The sequence below is a fragment of the Maylandia zebra genome, linkage group LG11, assembly GCF_041146795.1.
Source record: "Maylandia zebra isolate NMK-2024a linkage group LG11, Mzebra_GT3a, whole genome shotgun sequence".
Taxonomy (NCBI): domain Eukaryota; kingdom Metazoa; phylum Chordata; class Actinopteri; order Cichliformes; family Cichlidae; genus Maylandia; species Maylandia zebra.
In genome coordinates this window covers 19598576-19616901 of record NC_135177.1, presented here as the reverse complement: position 1 = coordinate 19616901, position 18326 = coordinate 19598576, and the positions used below count along the sequence as shown (strand labels likewise).

General features: G+C 38.8%; 1 protein-coding gene across 1 annotated transcript; it reads left to right on the top strand.

Annotated features, from left to right (window-relative positions):
• The first annotated feature begins 667 nt into the window (after positions 1-667).
• On the top strand, positions 668-18300 carry tax1bp1b (Tax1 (human T-cell leukemia virus type I) binding protein 1b). Its single transcript, XM_004541487.5, has 18 exons — positions 668-779; positions 5802-5997; positions 9449-9551; positions 9974-10164; positions 10337-10495; positions 11267-11415; positions 11549-11639; positions 12097-12282; positions 12477-12728; positions 13378-13548; positions 14103-14175; positions 14404-14522; positions 14806-14931; positions 15484-15570; positions 16378-16576; positions 16669-16820; positions 16931-17016; positions 17257-18300. The coding sequence occupies exons 2-18, from the start codon at positions 5821-5823 to the stop codon at positions 17453-17455; spliced, it is 2520 nt and encodes an 839-aa protein (XP_004541544.1). The 5' UTR covers positions 668-779; positions 5802-5820; the 3' UTR covers positions 17456-18300.
• Positions 18301-18326: the final 26 nt, after the last annotated feature.

The following is an 18326-nucleotide window of genomic DNA, read 5'->3' as shown; positions in this document are numbered from 1 at the left end:
TCTTCCGCTTATGCTTAAAACATAAATAAATAATAAATAAAAATAACAGAATGCCCAACAGTTCACATCACATACTATATTACATCTTGTATTTTATTTATTCTATTTCTTATAAATTAAATTCTATTCACGGTGCCTGTGGGAAGTAACCTATGTATTCTGATTGAAAAGAAACTAACATTCTATATACACACATATACTCTCTCTTTATGAATATATATCTAGAAGTGTGCCCGATTACGCACATGTGTTTTCTTAAATAATTTCCCCCAGGGATCAATAAAGTATTCTGATTCTGATTCTGATTCTGATTTCTTGCAGATGACCAAAGCCACAGCTCCACGGTGTTGGAAGAATTATTCAGGTCCTGTAAATAATTATGCCAGTAAATAACTAATATTAGTATTTTTTTGTTGAAGAAAAATTGCCATTTTACTCCTAAATATTTTATTATATAACTACATTGCTGGTGCTGTTTTTAAAATACATAGTAATCATTTGTTTGATACTTTGTTTTGATCTTGGGAGAAACATAAACGAATCCCACTAAAGTAAGGTGTGTCATGTGAATCTACACATTGCTACAACGTTATCATCGATGTATTCTTTGTAACAAAGTTATTAATTATAATGTCACAATTTCTCCTCTTAGTGGCCCTTTACGGAAATGACGTAATGTTATTATTCCAGGAAGGGGGCACGGGGAAAGCACTGAACTGCGTCAACAATTGTTTCTGTGATACGTTGGGATTTCAGCTGCTGCCCAACATGACAACTAGGTATGTTCATGGTTTATTTGATAATTTAGATGAAGTATACGACTCTTGGTATTTCAATCTGATCTGCGTTTGTTTTTAGAGGTTTTCTCGCGACACATCGTCGCGAGCTGTTTACGTTAGCTTTAACCTTGTCCCCAATAGCACTGCTCTCTCCGCTGTTTTGTCGTGTTTAATCTAACGCCATGTATTAAGAGAGTTAAAATGGATATTCTACCGAGTGGTTAGCGTTTTTTTAGTTTAGTTCCATTGTTTTGTGGTTATTAGTCTCCTAAGAAGTATGTTGCTAGCATTAGCCAGTTAGCTGTATAGCTAACTTAGCCAGATGTGGTCAATGTTTTCAAGTTAGGCCTCGCCACGGATTCAGCCATTTCCATTTGCGATTTTTTTTTAATTTGATGTTATACTTAGGGTTGATAACTTTTTCGATTGATGTGGATTATGGCTGTGTTGGCTGAATTTCCGATCATCGACTGGGGAAATGTTTTGAGTCAAAGGCCTAATTACGTCGAAGAAAAATATTTTGGCTAAGGCCCAAATGGAAAATCCCTCCCCCTTCTTACTCACGTGGCCGGGTTTTTTATGTTGTTTAACTTGGTGGTAGTAGGCCAATAAGCTTTGTTTTTCTCTAGTTTTTCTTATGAGTTGGCACTGTGTCACCTCGCGTGCTAGGATATATCGTCATTAAGAGGCACAATTTAAAATTCAGTGGTAACCCCTCGCGTATTAAAAGAGTAGATCGCGTATGAATTGAAAGAATGTATTCAGTATCTAAAATGTGGCTAAGTATAAATTACAACGGAGCCATGCTTCATCCAGGCTTATAAAGTAGATTCCCTGTTACTTTACACTTACAAGAAGAATACCCGATCTCCCGGATTGTTTGCAATAAAAAAAACCAACAAGTGTTTTTGTTTGTTTGTTTGTATTAGATCGTTTATTACAAACTGTATTAATTTGAAAAATTACTTTCGTGTGCAGGTAAAGTGATCAGAGGTATATACAAAGTACAAATTAAAAGACTGCTGGGTAATGTGTTTTCTAGCTTTGGAGAGCTTTCTTTGCTTTGCTTTCAAGAAAATAAATGTTTAACTAAATCTCAAGGATACTATCATATTATAATAGGCTTTTGTATGCCTGTCTTTGTTATCAGAGTAACTTTGTTTCAGCTTTCAATATTTACTCTACTGTGTCAGGGCTTTTTCTTGAGATTATACATTTCAGTTGATCTCAGGATGTTAATCAGCTCAGGACACACTCCAAGGGCTTTAAAGCTGACCCTAAACCGTGTGTATAGTTATGGGTTGGTTTCTAGGGGTGCAACGATACACAAAATTCACGGTTCGGTTCGATACTTTGGTGTCACGGTTCGATATTTTTTCGATACAAAAAAAATGTTCATGCCTTTTTAATTTGTCATTTATTAAAATTATAAATATATATTTTAACTCAAAAGTACAGTTTTTAAATTTAATGTTGCTGAAACAACAAAGTAATAAAAATAAATAAATATGTCTGATTGAGGAATCACTCATCTTTGGAAAAGAGAGTTTATTACAGAGAAATGGCTCTTTCCAAAATAAAAGCTATACTATACGCTTCTTCTGGGGCATACTCTCAGCAGCATATTAAACATATCAGGTCCCCATAAGGAGAATCATGTGCTAACGGCTGTCTAAATGACTCTGGTAAAGTTTGTAGCATGCGTGCTTGTTGTTTTTGTCTGCTTCCACTTGTCTTTGTACTAGGATGCTGTCGGAGTAAATGTGCAGTCATATTCGTTGTGTTCCCACTAGTGCTGTCAGCGTTAATCTCGTTGAAATGACGTTAAAGCCACAACACGGCAAATCTCTGTTAACGAGCTACCGCGGATCGCCCTGTGCGTGGGGCTGGACGGCCAACACATTAATGAGCTAACTGCGGTAACACACTAGTTCCCACTAATGTAATTGAGCATTGCGTGGCACATCCAACATACTGTTTTACTTTAGTCCATTACGCGCTTACCTTCAGGGTCATACGTCACATGAAAACCAAAATAGTTCCAAACGCCAGATCTGAATTAGGGTGGGGGGTAGAGCTGGGCGATAGAACAAAAACGATATGTATCGCGATATAACTTTTTCTCGATAGAAAAATTAAACTATCGCGATAGACCTCGCCGCTCTTGTCCTCTTAAAAAAAAAAAAGAAAAAAAGAACAGCCAATCCAAATTAAGTAGCGCAGAGCCGAACCAATCACAGCCGCAGCGTCACGTCACGTGACTTGTTACGTACAGCACAAGTGCCAAGCCGCACATGTGTATTTGTTTGGAAAGCAGCCAGCCACCGTACTGCCCGGGTAATGGAGGAAATGAGTGTGCCGACTAGAGAAATCAACTGAGCGTGACCGAAGGTTACCGAAGAGAAAACAGATGATGGTTCCAATGCCGGAGAGATTGTCGAACGGAAGAGCCATAGAAGTTCCGTAGTGTGAAGGTATTTCGGCTATTTCAAGTCTGACAAAAAACAGAGTAGCGTGCACTGTAAATTGTGCCGAAAGCAAGTCTGGAAATACAATAAACTGGTGCATGCGCTACGTCCACACGTACCCGGGTATTTTCGAAAACGCAGATTTTTCTATGCGTTTGCACCTTTTGTCCACACGTAAACGGCGTTTTTGGTCACTGAAAACGAAGATTTTTAAAAACTCAGTTTTTGCATTTACGTGTGGACTAGAAAAACGGAGAAAACGCAGCGTCAAAGGTGTGCGCATTTTTTGACGTCACACTGTGCGCCACGTTATTGTTTCGGTGAAATGAATTTCTACAATACTGTTACTGTCAATTCTACTCTCTGCAGTGTTTAAATGCTTACATATACACACAGTTACTGTCCCTCCACACATACGACTCGGTTCTGCTTCTATGCCCCAGCTTTGTTTACTTTTTCCCACCGAGGCTTCTAGACTTCTGATTGGCCAACATTTCTGCACGGTTAGGAATCTAGCGCCACCTGCTGCTTTGGCATGTTCATAGCAGCGTTTTCCTTCATTTCTCCCTTTATGTGTGGACGGGATTATTTTTTAAAACGAAAACGGAAAATCTCCGTTTTCAAAAATACCCGTGTACGTGTGGACGTAGCCTCAGTCTCTGACTGGAAGCGCTAATTCGTCATTCGGCTTTTGTCAGACTAAAGTAACTGTTAAAACTGTTTGAAAAGCTAAGCTATACAACAAGGAGAGATTGAGAATTTCCTTTTAGTTCTCAGTTTATTTGATATTGACAAAAGTTAGTCAGTTTTGTCTGTTCTTCTGTAAAACAAACTAAGATTTATTTTTAGAATTAATATTTTGTTTCTAAGGGGAATTGACAATTTAGTCTGTTTTGTTTGTTCTATTTTGAAACTTAAACGCTTTAGCGGCTGCCTTTTGTGTAGTTTGCAATATTTGCCTTTATTTATCTGAAAAAGTCTCATGTTCCTTAAGTACATCTACCCTGTTGAACTTATTATGGGAAATAAATATTTAAATGAAAACAAGCTGCTGATTATTTCACATTTTACTTGTGAGCAACGGCACATTTAAATCTTACAAATATAGTTATTTGGCTTATATCGTGATAGTTGGGGGCAGGGATAGCTCAGTAGGTAGAGTGGTGGCCCCATGATCGGAAGGTCGGGGGTTCAACTCCACTGAACGGCTACCCTGAGGTACCCCTGAGCAAGGTACCGTCCCTACACACTGCTCCCCGGGCGTTGCACTGGTGGCTGCCCACTGCTTCACTGGGTGAATGGGTTAAATGCAGAGGAACTATTTCCCTATGGGGACTAACACGCACACTTTACACTTTACACTGATTACTTTACACTGATAGATATCGTTATCGCCTGAAATGAAAAAAACATATCGTGATATGAAAAAATCTTATATCGCCCAGCTCTAGTGGGGGGTTCAATTTGCCATGTTGTAAGGAGAGCTTAACTTCTGTCTCGCTAGCTTGCCCTGCGCTCAGTGAATCTGCATTCGACTACTCCGCCTAGGCTGCACTGTCGAGCGCAGATCCACTGAGCGCTCAACACAGACAGCATCGTCAGAAGAAAAGTTGATAAAATAAATTTAAAATTTTGTATTGTTTGATACATATGCGTACCGAACCAAAAGCACTGTATGAACGGTTCAATATCGATACGAGTATCATTGCACCCCTAGTGGTTTCCTGTTGTAATTCTTTTTAATTTTTTTCCTGACATGTTCTGGAACTAAAATGTCACGACTTGAATAAAATTTGGTTGTCATGAACCGTGGCTGAGTTTACTGCTGGCAAATTACAAGCTTGCCAGCCATTTAAATCAAATTCTTAATGACAGTGTTGAAGTTATTCTTTTTTTTTGACTTAACACTTTCACAAGGACTTCCCAATGCTTTGATTTCATGGAGGTTTGAAAATAGGAATCCATACCGCTTACCAAAATGAAATGGGACTTGAAGTTCAAGATAGATTTGTCCATCCACTTGCTAACATATCTTAAGGGCTCATTGAGAAATGTCTGCAGATAATAAGGATTGTATTTGCTGTGTCAAACTAACTCTAGCTTGCCTGAAAGCTAAACTGGTTAAAAACCACCATTTACGTTGGAATACTTTTTATATTAATGTAAACTAAACAGTTCATTGAATAAATATTTAGGGGTAGTAGTGTCTGAGGAGGTAGAACAGGTCATCTACTAATCAGGGGTTTAGTTGGTCGATGTCTGACTGCTGTAGTCTGCAAGTATTTGGACAAAACCCCGGGTTATTCCTAATATGTTTAATGGAGTGTGAATGTGTGTGAATATTAGACAGTATGCTCAAGTAGAGTGGAAAAGCGCTATATAAAAAAAACAGTCTATTTATCATAAATTACATTCTATGGCCAAAATTTAGGAATCGAATGATTAAACCTTCATTGAAGTTGACTAGTTTGTCTTTTCACTACTCCAGTCATTTGTTGTACTTGTTTCTGTGGGCATTTCATATATATTTGATTGCTTTTGTCTTCCTTTGTAGCCACTGCTGAGTGGATTTTATGGCACTGCTCCTGGATAGGACATTGTTAAGCAACAACATGGACACGTCAAATTTTGCCCACGTCATCTTCCAGAATGTGGGGAAGAGCTACCTGCCCCATGCTGCGTTGGAGTGTCACTATACCCTGACACAGTTCATCAAACCGCATCCAAAGGACTGGGTTGGCATTTTCAAGGTGAATGAGCGGAATAATAAAGCACGATATATAATTATGATCAATGAGGACTATGAATCCATGATGGTACTAACAGAAGTAGTCCAATGTGTATTTTCATAACTAGACCACTAGAGCACTTTATGTGTGATATAATGGAAAGTAAAAATACTGTCTGATAATTTAATTTGTATTATGAACAGCCTGCAGTTTACATCTAGACTGTCTGTTGTATAAACTATTTTATCTATGGAATAAAAGAGAGATTTCAAGTTTATCCACTTGAAACTTGACAGAGGAAGTGGAGCATTTTAACCTCCACCATGTGCTTGGGTGTCCCATATGGGCCTTGTTATAGAAGTGCATTAAATCCAACCCAGTAGCTTTACATTAGCCTCATCTGCATTGAATCGTGACTTTAGGCTTATTATTAAGACCAGCATGCTTTTTATCTACTGAAGTTGAGATGGAAGCTAAGATTAAATACATCACATTAACGAACCCAGCCTTATGGCTCTTTCTCTCTCAATCTGCTTGTGCTGATTTTGTTAGTTGTCTTCTGAATTAAACAATGGCTAAATAATGAGTTAAAGCTAAATCCACAGCCAAATTAGTTGTAACAGTGTATTTCCTCAGATGTTATAGCTGAAGCATATACGAAGAGACAGAACTGATAAATTATACTTTAACAGTGCCACAGGTGCACACAGTTGCATGTAAAGTTTTAAAACATGTGTTAACAGTGGCTTCCTTTCCTAATAGAAGTATTAAAACCCCCAAATTCTCTTGAAATAATTTGCAAATATAACTGCTTATCTTGTAGTTAAAAAGTATGTTACCTTTCTTTTACAATTTGGACAGGTTATAATGTAACAATATTGTAATGCTGACTACAGTGTCACTCATTAATAGGTAATTGCAGGATTGTTATATAGGATTCAACTAGACTGTCTGTGACTCATAAACTCACAGATCGTTTACTCGCATTGAGACTGCAAAACGTGTGTTACTTTAGTGGAAAGGAAAAGATGACTGAAGATGAAAACTTCAGTTTTTTATATATATATATATATATATATATATATATATATATATATATATATATATATATATATATATATATATATATACACATACATATGTGTATATATATATATATGTTATTTGCAGCATGCACTCATTCTAATGTCATGCTATAGTTCAAGTAATACAGCCCAAGAAATAGGTTCAATTGTTAATTTCTTTGCAATATTGATTCAAGCTCCTAAGTTTACTGTCCTTGTTATGTCAACTATTGATGTGTGCACTTTGCTTTACATGTGATATTATTGTGGGTATATGCAGAGACACTTTCCCTAACCTCACTGATAAATTAGGTCATGCCTTCATATTGAAGTTGGATCGTGTATTATCTGGAGGCTGTTTACATACCAAATTGGGTACTGCATTGTGATACCTCATCACATTGTGTTTAGCCTGAAGGTAGGCACCAACTGGCAGCATAAATCTTAAAACTACAAATTTCTTGAGCTTCCAAACAATAGAGCGTCAGCAGAAAAGGCTGAGTGCAGGATTTTAAATTGTATAAATCATTGACACTGTTGACAGACGTAATGCTTGGTGCCAAAGCTCTATCATTTACCTATCCAGGCAAATGATAGAGCTTTACACACATTCGCGTGAGCTCCAAAGAGTAGTTATAGCTGCTTTTGGCACAGGCTCGTTCTTCCTTTCAATGTTCCCACTAAATAACTCGGTAACCTGGCTTATTTAAGATTCAGGATTCAAGATTTTTTTATTCGTCACATGCATAGTTATACAAGTATTATATTTATATATTATACAAGGCTTATGATTTATTAAGAGGAAATAGAAAAGCACAGCAACCTTCAAACTAGTTTGGTCAAATTAATACTAATCATATTAATAATTAGATAAAGTAATTAAGGTCTTGATGGTAAATGGATTAAGGAAATGTTTGTTTTAGTATGGGTCCCTGTCGGTTTGATGTTGTTGTTCCATAACTGCAAGTATGGAGCTGGTGCTAGCTGTTTTCGGCTTTATGAAGGAATGTTGAGGCAGGTTGTCAGCATTGGCCCAGGAGAAAGCTAACCCAACGTTATAATTAACCTGTCTGACCACAACCTGTCTGTGTGATTCATGAATAACTCTTGAATTTATATAGGCTAATTGGCAGATAGATGTTACAGTACTTCCTGGGGGAATACTGTCACTCACTTCTGTCAGCATTCTTGCTGAAGTGCTGATGAAAAATCGTGTTAAAGCTGAAGAGCATGTTGCATAGGTAGACGTTCAGACTTCTTTTAGGTTTTGGAAAGTTTACTCTTACAGTGTTATCTGTGTTTTTGTCTTAGTCACTGATCTGAAACCAGTGTTTTGGTGTTGTTATGGTAGCCTTACACTTTCTCTGCCTTTTGTCTAATATCTATGAGGAAAAACAGGAATTTACAACATTGCAAAGTCCTCTGTTGTAATTTCCCTACAGAGGTTTCACCCACCACCACCACCTCTGCAGCTCTAATGAGTGGACTGGTGAGGGCTAGCCTTCAGTAATGACACTCACTAACTAGGTGAATGTTTTAATTGCTTCCTGTTTTTTACTGCTGGAGGCTGGAACTGCACTGGGGGTTTTGGAGCACCAGGGCCTTCTATCTCTGGCTCTGATGAACACTCACAGTATTGTGGCTGCAGGCTGTTTGCACACAGGTGAGAAAATAAACTGCCCAGACGTTGCAAAAAGGCTTCCTACATGCAGCTTTCTAGAAACACAGTGTATCTGCAGTGCAATTTGCTTGTATGATTTTTCTTTTCGTTGCCTTTTTTTAAGAGCAGAGTTTTGAAAGTCACACCACAACTTAACCAACTTAGGTGTAATGGTGTAATGGGGTTTAACTGGGCTTGTTGTAGATGCATGCTTGCGCCTGGGAGTGCACACCAAAAACCAGCAAGCTCAATGTGACACTGATTTTGTTTGACAGTTTTATGGCACCAGTCTGAAGTTATGGATGTATTTTCTGCACTTCCCCCTCATCAGTCATCAGTTAACAACACATAAAATACGTATAATTAAATTTTGGTTTTCATTTTCAAGTTGCCTATGTATAAAATTTTCACCTATTTCCACTTTCCTGTTTGAAGTGAGTTGTAGCTACATTTCCACAGCTAGGCTTTTTCATGATAAGGGCCAGACCACATGCACATGGTTAGCAGGAGTGGTTTCCAGATGATAACTTTTGTAAATGAAAAAATATTACAGTAGGCATGTCCTTACACTATCATCCGAAGATAGATTTAAAGCCCTGTGATTACTGCAATAAACTAGTTTGAGATATTTTGGAAGTGACAGCGTGCGGATTTGGGAAAGTTCCCCTGTTAATCCATCCATTGCTATTATGCTGCACTGATGTGGTGAGGGTGTCTTGTTGAATGAATTCCCCACAATGTCTCACAGGTTGGTTGGAGCACAGCGAGGGACTATTACACATTCTTGTGGTCGCCTCTCCCTGAGAACTATGTGGAAGGCACTGCAGTGAACAGAACAGTGGTCTTTCAGGGTAAGAGCATACATACTTTTCAGTAACTTTGACACCTTTTAATAACTGAATATCATGTGGGTTGGTGAGTGAATTGTTAAGTGTGCAGTTGTGGACAGGATGGATAGAGGAGAAACTTTTCCCAGACATCTCCATTCTGGTGTTAATGACATTTGAGTTAATGTTCTGTTTTTGTCTTTTATACCACCCTTCATAAACCGGCACAATTAAAGTGATTTGCCAGACCAGGACTTAACACTTACGTAGTATTTGTGCTCTTTTTGTGCCTTTTTTTTTCTCTCAGTTTATTGTAACTTTGGGTTAAGTGTTCAGGTTAAGATTCGCTAATAACTGAGATATGTTTAGACTTGTGGAGGAATATGATTCGTGTTGCTCTGTTGTCTAACATTGAGCTCACTGACTGAGTGATTTACTTCCCCCAGGGTACTATGTTCCCAATGATGATGGCGAGTTCTACCAGTTTTGTTATGTGACCCACAAAGGGGAGATCCGAGGGGCCAGCACACCATTTCAGTTCCGTGCCAGCAGCCCCACAGAGGATGAGCTGCTGACTGTGGAAGATGAATGCAACTCTGACATCCTGGTGGTCACCACGAAAGCTGGCATTCTCGAGGTACAATTTGCCTGAGCAGCAGCGCTCAGTACGCATCGATTTTCATTGGGTTTTATTTTGCTTCAATATCAATTTCTGGCGTGCACAGTTGAAAATTATGATTTCAGTCGTATGTTACCAGTAAATTAAGCTTTTAAAAATACTGAAAAGTGTTTTTGTTTTTTCTTGGCAGCAAAAGGTGGAAGAAGTGCAACGGGAGAAAGATGAGTTGCTTAAAAACATGGCCCTCCTGCAGCAGGAAAAGGAGGAACTGGAGGCTGAGAAAGAGAGCCTGCAGAAGGCGTGTGAGCAAGAGAAGGAGAACTGTGCTCAGCTGAGAAGAGAGAACCAAGTAAGCTGAGAAATGCAGTATTTGTAGCAGTTTTAAAACTTGTAAATAACACAAAATGCCTTTTTCAGGCCATGCTATATATTTTAATAGTCATTAAAATAAGCAGCACATGTGGAAATCAGTGATTTATAGTATTAATGCACTGGCTCTTGCATGGACCTTTTTACATTTGGCCCAGCAGTCTCTTAGCACCCCCTAGTGAAGGGGTCCTAACATGCAGATGTATCCAAACACATGATGTACTGAAAAAATAAATCACACACTGATGGATATGGATGTCTGTATTATCAAAGTTGTAATTCTGCTTTTTATAGTATAACATTAGGTCTTAAAAGCATTGTCAGTCATAATTCACTTTGCCATTTTCTGCCATAAATCTGCTGGTTTTAAAACGGCTTTCAGATGAAAACATGATTACAGATTTTGTGGCTGTTAATTTTATGACTAGACTTTTATATGATTTTTTTATGGTGTGTGAATATAAAGATTCCAAAATTCTGCCTATAAACAAATTGTAAAATATTCATTTCATTTTTTCTTGAACATTTAAAACTCTCTATCAAGCCATCACGTTCATTTTGAATTAGACTTGTATTTCAAAGACAATAAAATTTTAATGTTTTGCACACATTTTTCCTCAAGCTTTGAGTCAGAGATGGAAAGTTGTATGTTAGGAAGTTAGGTACTGCAAGAAGTGTTGTATTTTTTTTATGAATTATGAGGCTTTCTTTTTATTTCAGCTGAACTTTACTTCTGTCTTATGTCTCACAGGAAGTGCAGCATTCTTCCCAGGCCCTGCTGGAAGAGAAAGAGGAGGTAAAGAGGAGACTGGATGAGGCCACAGCCAGAATCATACAGTTGGAGGAAGATCTGATTGGAGTGACACAGAAAAGCATTCAAAAGGAAACAGAGCTAGACAGGTGAATTCTCAGTAAAAGGATTGTGGCAGATTCACTAGATTTTCTAGATTTGTTTGTTTAGATGTACAGAGAGTTATTAATGCGAACATATGCACTATTTAGTTATATATTGTTTTTGTTTCTGTTTCTCCAGTCTTAAGGACAGACTTAAGAAACTTACAGCAGAGAAGGAGGTTCTTGAATCTCATCTTAAGAATGAAAAAGATGAGAAGGAACTCTACAAGGTAATGCTCTATTTTTGTTGATATCAATACTAAATCCTCAAACTTACCAATATAATCTTTAAATAAAGATTCAATGTTTTGTTTTTTAGGCACACGATTGCACGGTATTTTATTGTAAACGGTACATGCCTTGTTCCGTTTTCTGGCGCAATTGGTGTTTCTGTGTCTTTGTTGTGGTATGTACTGCACAGGAACTGGGAGTGCCACATACTGTTGTGCTCCCACAGAAAACCTCTACCTAATTTAACTTGCACCATCACACTGCGTCTGTTTCAAAAGGACGACTTTATGGGCCTATCTCAATCTCTGTTTTGTAATTGAGGTCATGCAACATTTATTTTAATATGGTCTTTGATTGTGATCGGTGTTGTATAAATGAGGTAAAAAACCCCACTCTGTTTGTGTTTTATAACTTCTCGTGTGTGTGCGTGTGTGTGCGTGTGTGCGCGCGCGCCAGATTCACCTGAAAAACCGGGAGCTGGAGAACACTAAGTTGAGTGCGGAGCTGCAGATGTTGAAGTCTGTGGACGTAAACAAGGAAAACGCCATTGCCCAGTTTAAAGAGGAGGTGGGGCGCCTCCAGGCTTGCCTCACTGAGAAGGACAAACAGTACAAAGAGATCCTGGCCAAAGTTTCCACCTTGGTAAGAAAAAAAAAAGATTTTTGTTTTGAGGTCAGAAGTAGATAATAAACCGTATTTAATATAATTCATTATTATATCATATGAAATTTAAAGATTTCCAGTAGAAAGAATAGGAAGAGGAGAACTGAGATGTAATAACTGATCTTTAAAGAGAAATGAGAGTCAGTCGCCTTAAACGTGTTTACTTCTTGCAGGGAGATGTGAAAGCCCTGAAGGAGCAGCTGCGGCAGAAGGAAGAACAGCTCCAGGCTAACCAGCAGCAGTCCTCTTTGCTGGCTGCTGAGCTGAGAGACGCCTCCAGTGCACGCGATCGTACAATGTCTGAACTGTACCGCATTAAACTTGAGGCTGACAACCTCCGCCAAGCCAAGGCTGAAACTCAGGCCCAGTGCGTCCGCCTGGAATGCCTGGTGGAGCAGATGAAGGCAGAGGCCACGCAGGAAGCAGTAAGAGTGAAACTCAAATAGCCAGACAGCCTTTCGTGTTTAAAAGAGCTTCATTTGAAGTTAAGCGTATTTAATATCATGGTAAACAGGCAGATCAAGAACAAGGATTAATGTCTGGTAACATCTAAAATAACACATTAAATAATAAATATGCAAAAGTTCAACATTTTTCAAAATTATACATCAACTTTCATCAAAAGTTGATGTAAGAGGGTGAAGACTTTGTGTCATATATTTAGATCACAATAGCGTTTAATATTTTGTCACCATAAAGAAATAAAAGATAATAAATCATATCGTATATAATTGTCCAGTTGTGTATAGGTATGCTGTTTGGTTGAGCACTGTGTGAGAAAGTTAACGATATGAAAATAATGGAAACAGAAAACGTTTCTCCCACACAGTTTTTTTGTTTGTTTTGTTTTGGGTTTTTTTTAAACTGCTTCTGCATTTGAAAGATGTTGTAATTCTTCTCATACTTGCTGTTTTTATTGACCACCAGTCTCATGCTAAAGAATCACTTCAATATAAACAGTGATAGTGATTATAGTTAATGACTCACAGGAAGTTATATCGCTGCACTGTCACAGTGGACCTTGCAGTTGGCCGGAGTTCTGATCTGTTCTGCTGTAATGTTTTACATCAACAGGCCAAAGCAGAGGACGAAGCTGCTGCAGACCCAGCTGTTGTAGCAGAGCTGCAGAGAGAGGTGGAGGATCTAAAGTTGCGGCTGCACATGGCTGCAGAACACTACAAGGAAAAATATAAGGAATGTCAGCGACTGCAAAAACAAGTGCTGAAACTCTCTGAACAGCAAGGGGTAGGTCCCCACGGATACCAGCCAACATACTGTATTCATGTCCCAACAAGTGAAAGAACAGAATTTCCATTTGTATCTTTGTAACACTACGCCTGCCTCACTTGTACTAGTTAATGCCTTCAGTCATTTTGCCAGTCTTGACTGGAAAGAAGTGCAAGCTGAAAATGAAAATTAACACATCAGACAAATTCATTTTCATTATCATTCAGTCTGACTGTATAAAAGAAAGTTTATTTTAATTTCACTGTAGATACATCAAAAATGGAAACTGGAAAATTCAATCTTGGTATAATTGTTCCCAGTTTTTATCTTTTGTTATTTTGGATTTTTACAAATTCTTATAAGTAAAAGTAGCTCAAGCCTGTGTTAATCCTGTCATTCATTCATTCATATATATATATATATAAACACACAACACAATATTTTATACAGATAAGATGTATTTTCATCTATAAATGTCATTGTAAAATACATTGTAAATATGTTTGTGAATTGGGTTTTTTTCTGCATTTGTTGTTGTTATTATGTCTTCACTACATTTTTCTCGTCTTTAGGAGCTGAAGAGAAGCTCTGCCCAAGAAATGATGGCAGTTCTTCCATCGGGGAGTCCAGACACTTCTGTGCCAGGTACCCAAGTCAAATTATGAAGTGAAAAATTATCTTTAGAAAACAGGAGTTGTGTAGTTCCTTAGACAGTTATCTTCTATTTCTCATTAGCTTTATTTTGAACTCTTGGTTTCTCTAAATTATGTTCCTTAGCAGTTTGGTGATACGTATGTAAATTTTTTATTTTGCAGAGGGTTTTTTTTTTTTTTTGTTGAAGAATAATAAACTAATAAAAACATAACTCTATAGGAAGTCCAGGTTCTGCTGATCCAATGTTGGAAGCCATCATCCAGGAGAAGCTCAAAGGCATCAGCAGAGAGGCGTCAGACAGGAACGACAAATACAGAAAATGCAAGCAGATGCTGATGGTAAGAAACATTTTTTTTTGTTTATTTTGTTGCTGTATTTTGTCCCAAAATAAGATGTTCAAACGTGTGAGAGACTTTTGTAGTTCAATGGTATGAATAAAAGAAACATTGCACGCTGAAGTACGTGGAAAAATCTCAGCTGGTGCAGACCAATCTTTTATTTACTTTGACTGTTTATAGGTCCTGCACCTCTGATACCTTGTGAGCAGTGTTTTTGTCATTTATTTTTCTCCTCTGTGTATATTGTGGTGTGATGAAAACTGAATCATGTGTTGCCCTTTAGGAGGAGAAGGAGCGTAGCTGCATGTTTGCTGATGAGCTGGCCAAGATGGAAGTGAAATTTAAAGAGCAACTGAAGACCAACGAGAACCTGAAGCTGCAGCTGGCAGCAGAGGAAGATCGTTATAAGGTTAGTGTAGGCAGAGTGCAGACACTTAGCACAGCCCAAGCTGTCAGCTGCCAGTGATGCTCTCCTTCAAAGCAGACCTGATTTGGACTCTTCTGTGTTTTTACCGCTGTGTATGGCTGGTATAGCTCAAGGATCTAGCCTTTGATGCTATCTCTCCCCTTGAACACAGTTTCTCTGACAGTGTTGTTTATGAGCGGGACGATCTGTAAGACGACATTTTACTGCTGTTTATGTCAGGCTCTGGAGACAAGCAAGTCTTGGCTCACAGGACTCATCTCTGGTTGCTTGGCTAATGCTGTGCTTGGCTCAGGTCAGGCGGATATTTGCTTAGTGTCTCACAGGGATTCAAGCAGGTTGTTTTGCTCTGAGCAGTATTGTGCATAAATCAGTCCTCAGCAAAGAGAAGCCTTTTATGGCTGTGATCAATTAACGTCACGCACTATGGTCTGACTGTATTTCACTTACACATTTTTTAATCAGCAGCACATCAAGAGTTTAAGTATATAAAGTGTTTCTTCATTCTTCTGCTTTTGTGCCCTTTACTTTCTACAGAGCCAGGTAGCTGAGAAGGGACGGGAGCTAAAGGAGCTTAAGGACACACTTGTGGTTGTTATGAAGGAGAAGGAAAAACTGGAGGGGGTTAGTGACAGCTTTCATTTTCTCTTTTATAGACTCCTTCCATTTTAAAAATTGCCTGAAATGTGCCATTCCCCTGCCATTTTCCCCTCTCCCAATCTGGTCTGTGTTTAATATGCCTCTAATTGTAGATGCAGAGTAAATGACTTCTTATTTTCCATTCCATTACTTTAGGCCACAGCAAGGTCCTCACTGACCTAAAATGTTGCTTTGAGGTAATGCTGCTAAAGTTAAGAGGAGGAGAATGACCCAATTTGAGGTTTAGACTGTAAATTAACTTGGCGTCTCTTACTGACATAAAAACACAGAATCCTGTTCCCTTTGAAAGTGAGAAAATTCTTTTTAATGAAGGTGTTAATTAAACTGCTTTTGTGAGCACAACAAAAAGCCCCCTCCCCCCAAAAAAAGTCACAGCTCTGTGTTGGGATGATGTGGCTTTGCCTTTTTAGCTGGAGAGCCACACTGAGATAGAATCAGATATGTGGCCGCGATGCCCTAAAGGTTAGAAAAGCAGCTTCTCTGTCTGGAAGGCTGCGGGTTTCATGACGAGACCAGCAGGATAGAATCTGAGTGGAACAAGTGAAAAAGCAGTGCGTTAGGCTCCAGTGGAGCTGCTCCATGGTCAGCAGCAGGTTAGTGTGTGGTTGTACTGGGCTGTGAATGCAATCAGTTTTTTTTCTGGAAATTAAGATTATATCTTAAAGACATGTTAAAACAAAGTGTTCTCACTATATGCACATGATGGGACTGAATTTTGTCAGTGGTTTTTGCTGTTGTGAAGAAATTGTTTCAATTCCCCTTTTGCGTCAGGAGCTCCAGAAGGGCAGCAGCAGGAAGGGAGATCAGGGGACCAGTGAGAAAACCAGTCTGGAGAACCTCCAGTCCAGTGTGCCTTTATTCCTGCAGTACCCTGTCCCGTATGCACAGGATACCCCTACCCCTCTGTTGGTTTCTCAGAGCCCCAGCAAGCTGCATTTTGGGAACCCTTACTCCATCTCGGACTCAAAAGGTTTGTTTTCTTTTCAGAAGTCTTCACTAAACATTGCAGAGATGAGTGACTTTTTATTTACAGTAGCCGTGTCTCTGAAAATCCTCCTGCAGATGATGCGGATGAGTTCTCAGATGACCAGCCACTTAGGCTGCCCCCTGTAGGCCCGCCATCCTGGGACAGCAATGTGGTGTGTATCCAGCCTACCCGCAACCACAGCCGGCCAGAAGGCCATGAGGAGTCAGAGGAAAAGCAAAACAATAATGTAATATTCTCTCTCCCATGTGCAGTATGCAGTACTTCTAATTTGTATCATGTGCGTTTGATTATTTTAATGCCATTTTGCGTCTCCCCCTGTCTCTGCTGCTCTCTCAGGGTAATACCAGCGAACAGCCCACGGTAACTGAAACTCACAGCACATTTGTGAATGATGGACAAAATGCCTTCTGCTTTGATCCCAGGTAACACACCTTGATAATAACCAAACTCTCCAAGTGTGTTAAACTTGTGTATTGACGTGTGTAAAAACGTCTGCAGCACCCCCCCCACCCCATTAGATGAAGCGCAGGCCACCCACGTTGCATCAGACGGATGCTCTTTATTAGCCGTGCTCCTGTTTTGCCCACGTCTTTGCTTGACTGCTTATTAACGTGAGCTTTCTCTCCCCTCTTTCTCTTCTGCCATCCACTTCCCACGCGCAGCATGGACATGAAACGATGTCCCCTCTGTGAGGTCATCTTCCCACCCAACTATGACCAGAGTAAGTTTGAGGAGCACGTGGAGAGCCACTGGAAAATCTGCCCCATGTGCAGCGAGCAGTTCCCGCTGGACTGCGACCAGAAAGTGTTTGAGAATCACGTGCTTACTCACTTCGACAGCCACCCGCTAAACTTCGACTAGATAAACAGAAAATCAGCACATCCAGTCTGCTTACTTCCTGTCAACCACTCACAACACTTTTCTTTTTTTTTCCTCTTTTTTTTTTTTTTTTTTTTGCATGTAATGGTGTGAAGATCCTCTCTTTAGGACTATACTGAATTTTGCTTCTTTTTTTCTTTTTTTTTTTACTTCACCTTAGAGAAATACTTGGAGCTGATTTAACATTTAAAAATGAAAATGATTCAGTGACATGGCAGGGCTACCAAATTTGTTTTCACACCATTTTCTTTCTTTTAAGGTGGAAGGTTTCATTTAATTTGGATTTTAAGGATACTTTTGGGGGATAAGACTGTTGTACGCATATATACGGACTTTAAACGGACAGATCTTTTAGTCCACACGATGTAATGAATCAGGGAAAGAGATAAGTGTTTACCAAACTTACATTTCAAACATGCAGCCAAATCTGCCCCCTTACACTGTACACGTCATTTAGTCAGACAGCAACCTTGGTGCACTATATGCAGTCAGGGAGAACTCTTCAGTGATTATATCCATACATGATTATACAGTATATGCTCAGATCATCTATTTTAGAATAATTAAAGCCAACAATATTGTGACAGCCTTGATAATTTATGTACAACTTTTAGGTTTCCTTTTCTTTGGGTTTGAATTATTTAATTGTGTCTGAATCTTTAAGAACTTTCATATCATCAGCTAATCGCTGCATGCCGAGCTTCTGTTGACCTTCCTTTTGTTCTTTTCTTTTACAGTAATAACTTATTTCATTCATAGAAATGTTTCATTAGTTTAGTGAGTTCCATGTATCTAAAATGAATTAATAAAATCTGTCTAAAACTGAATTGTGTCCAAAGAGTTAATAATGCAA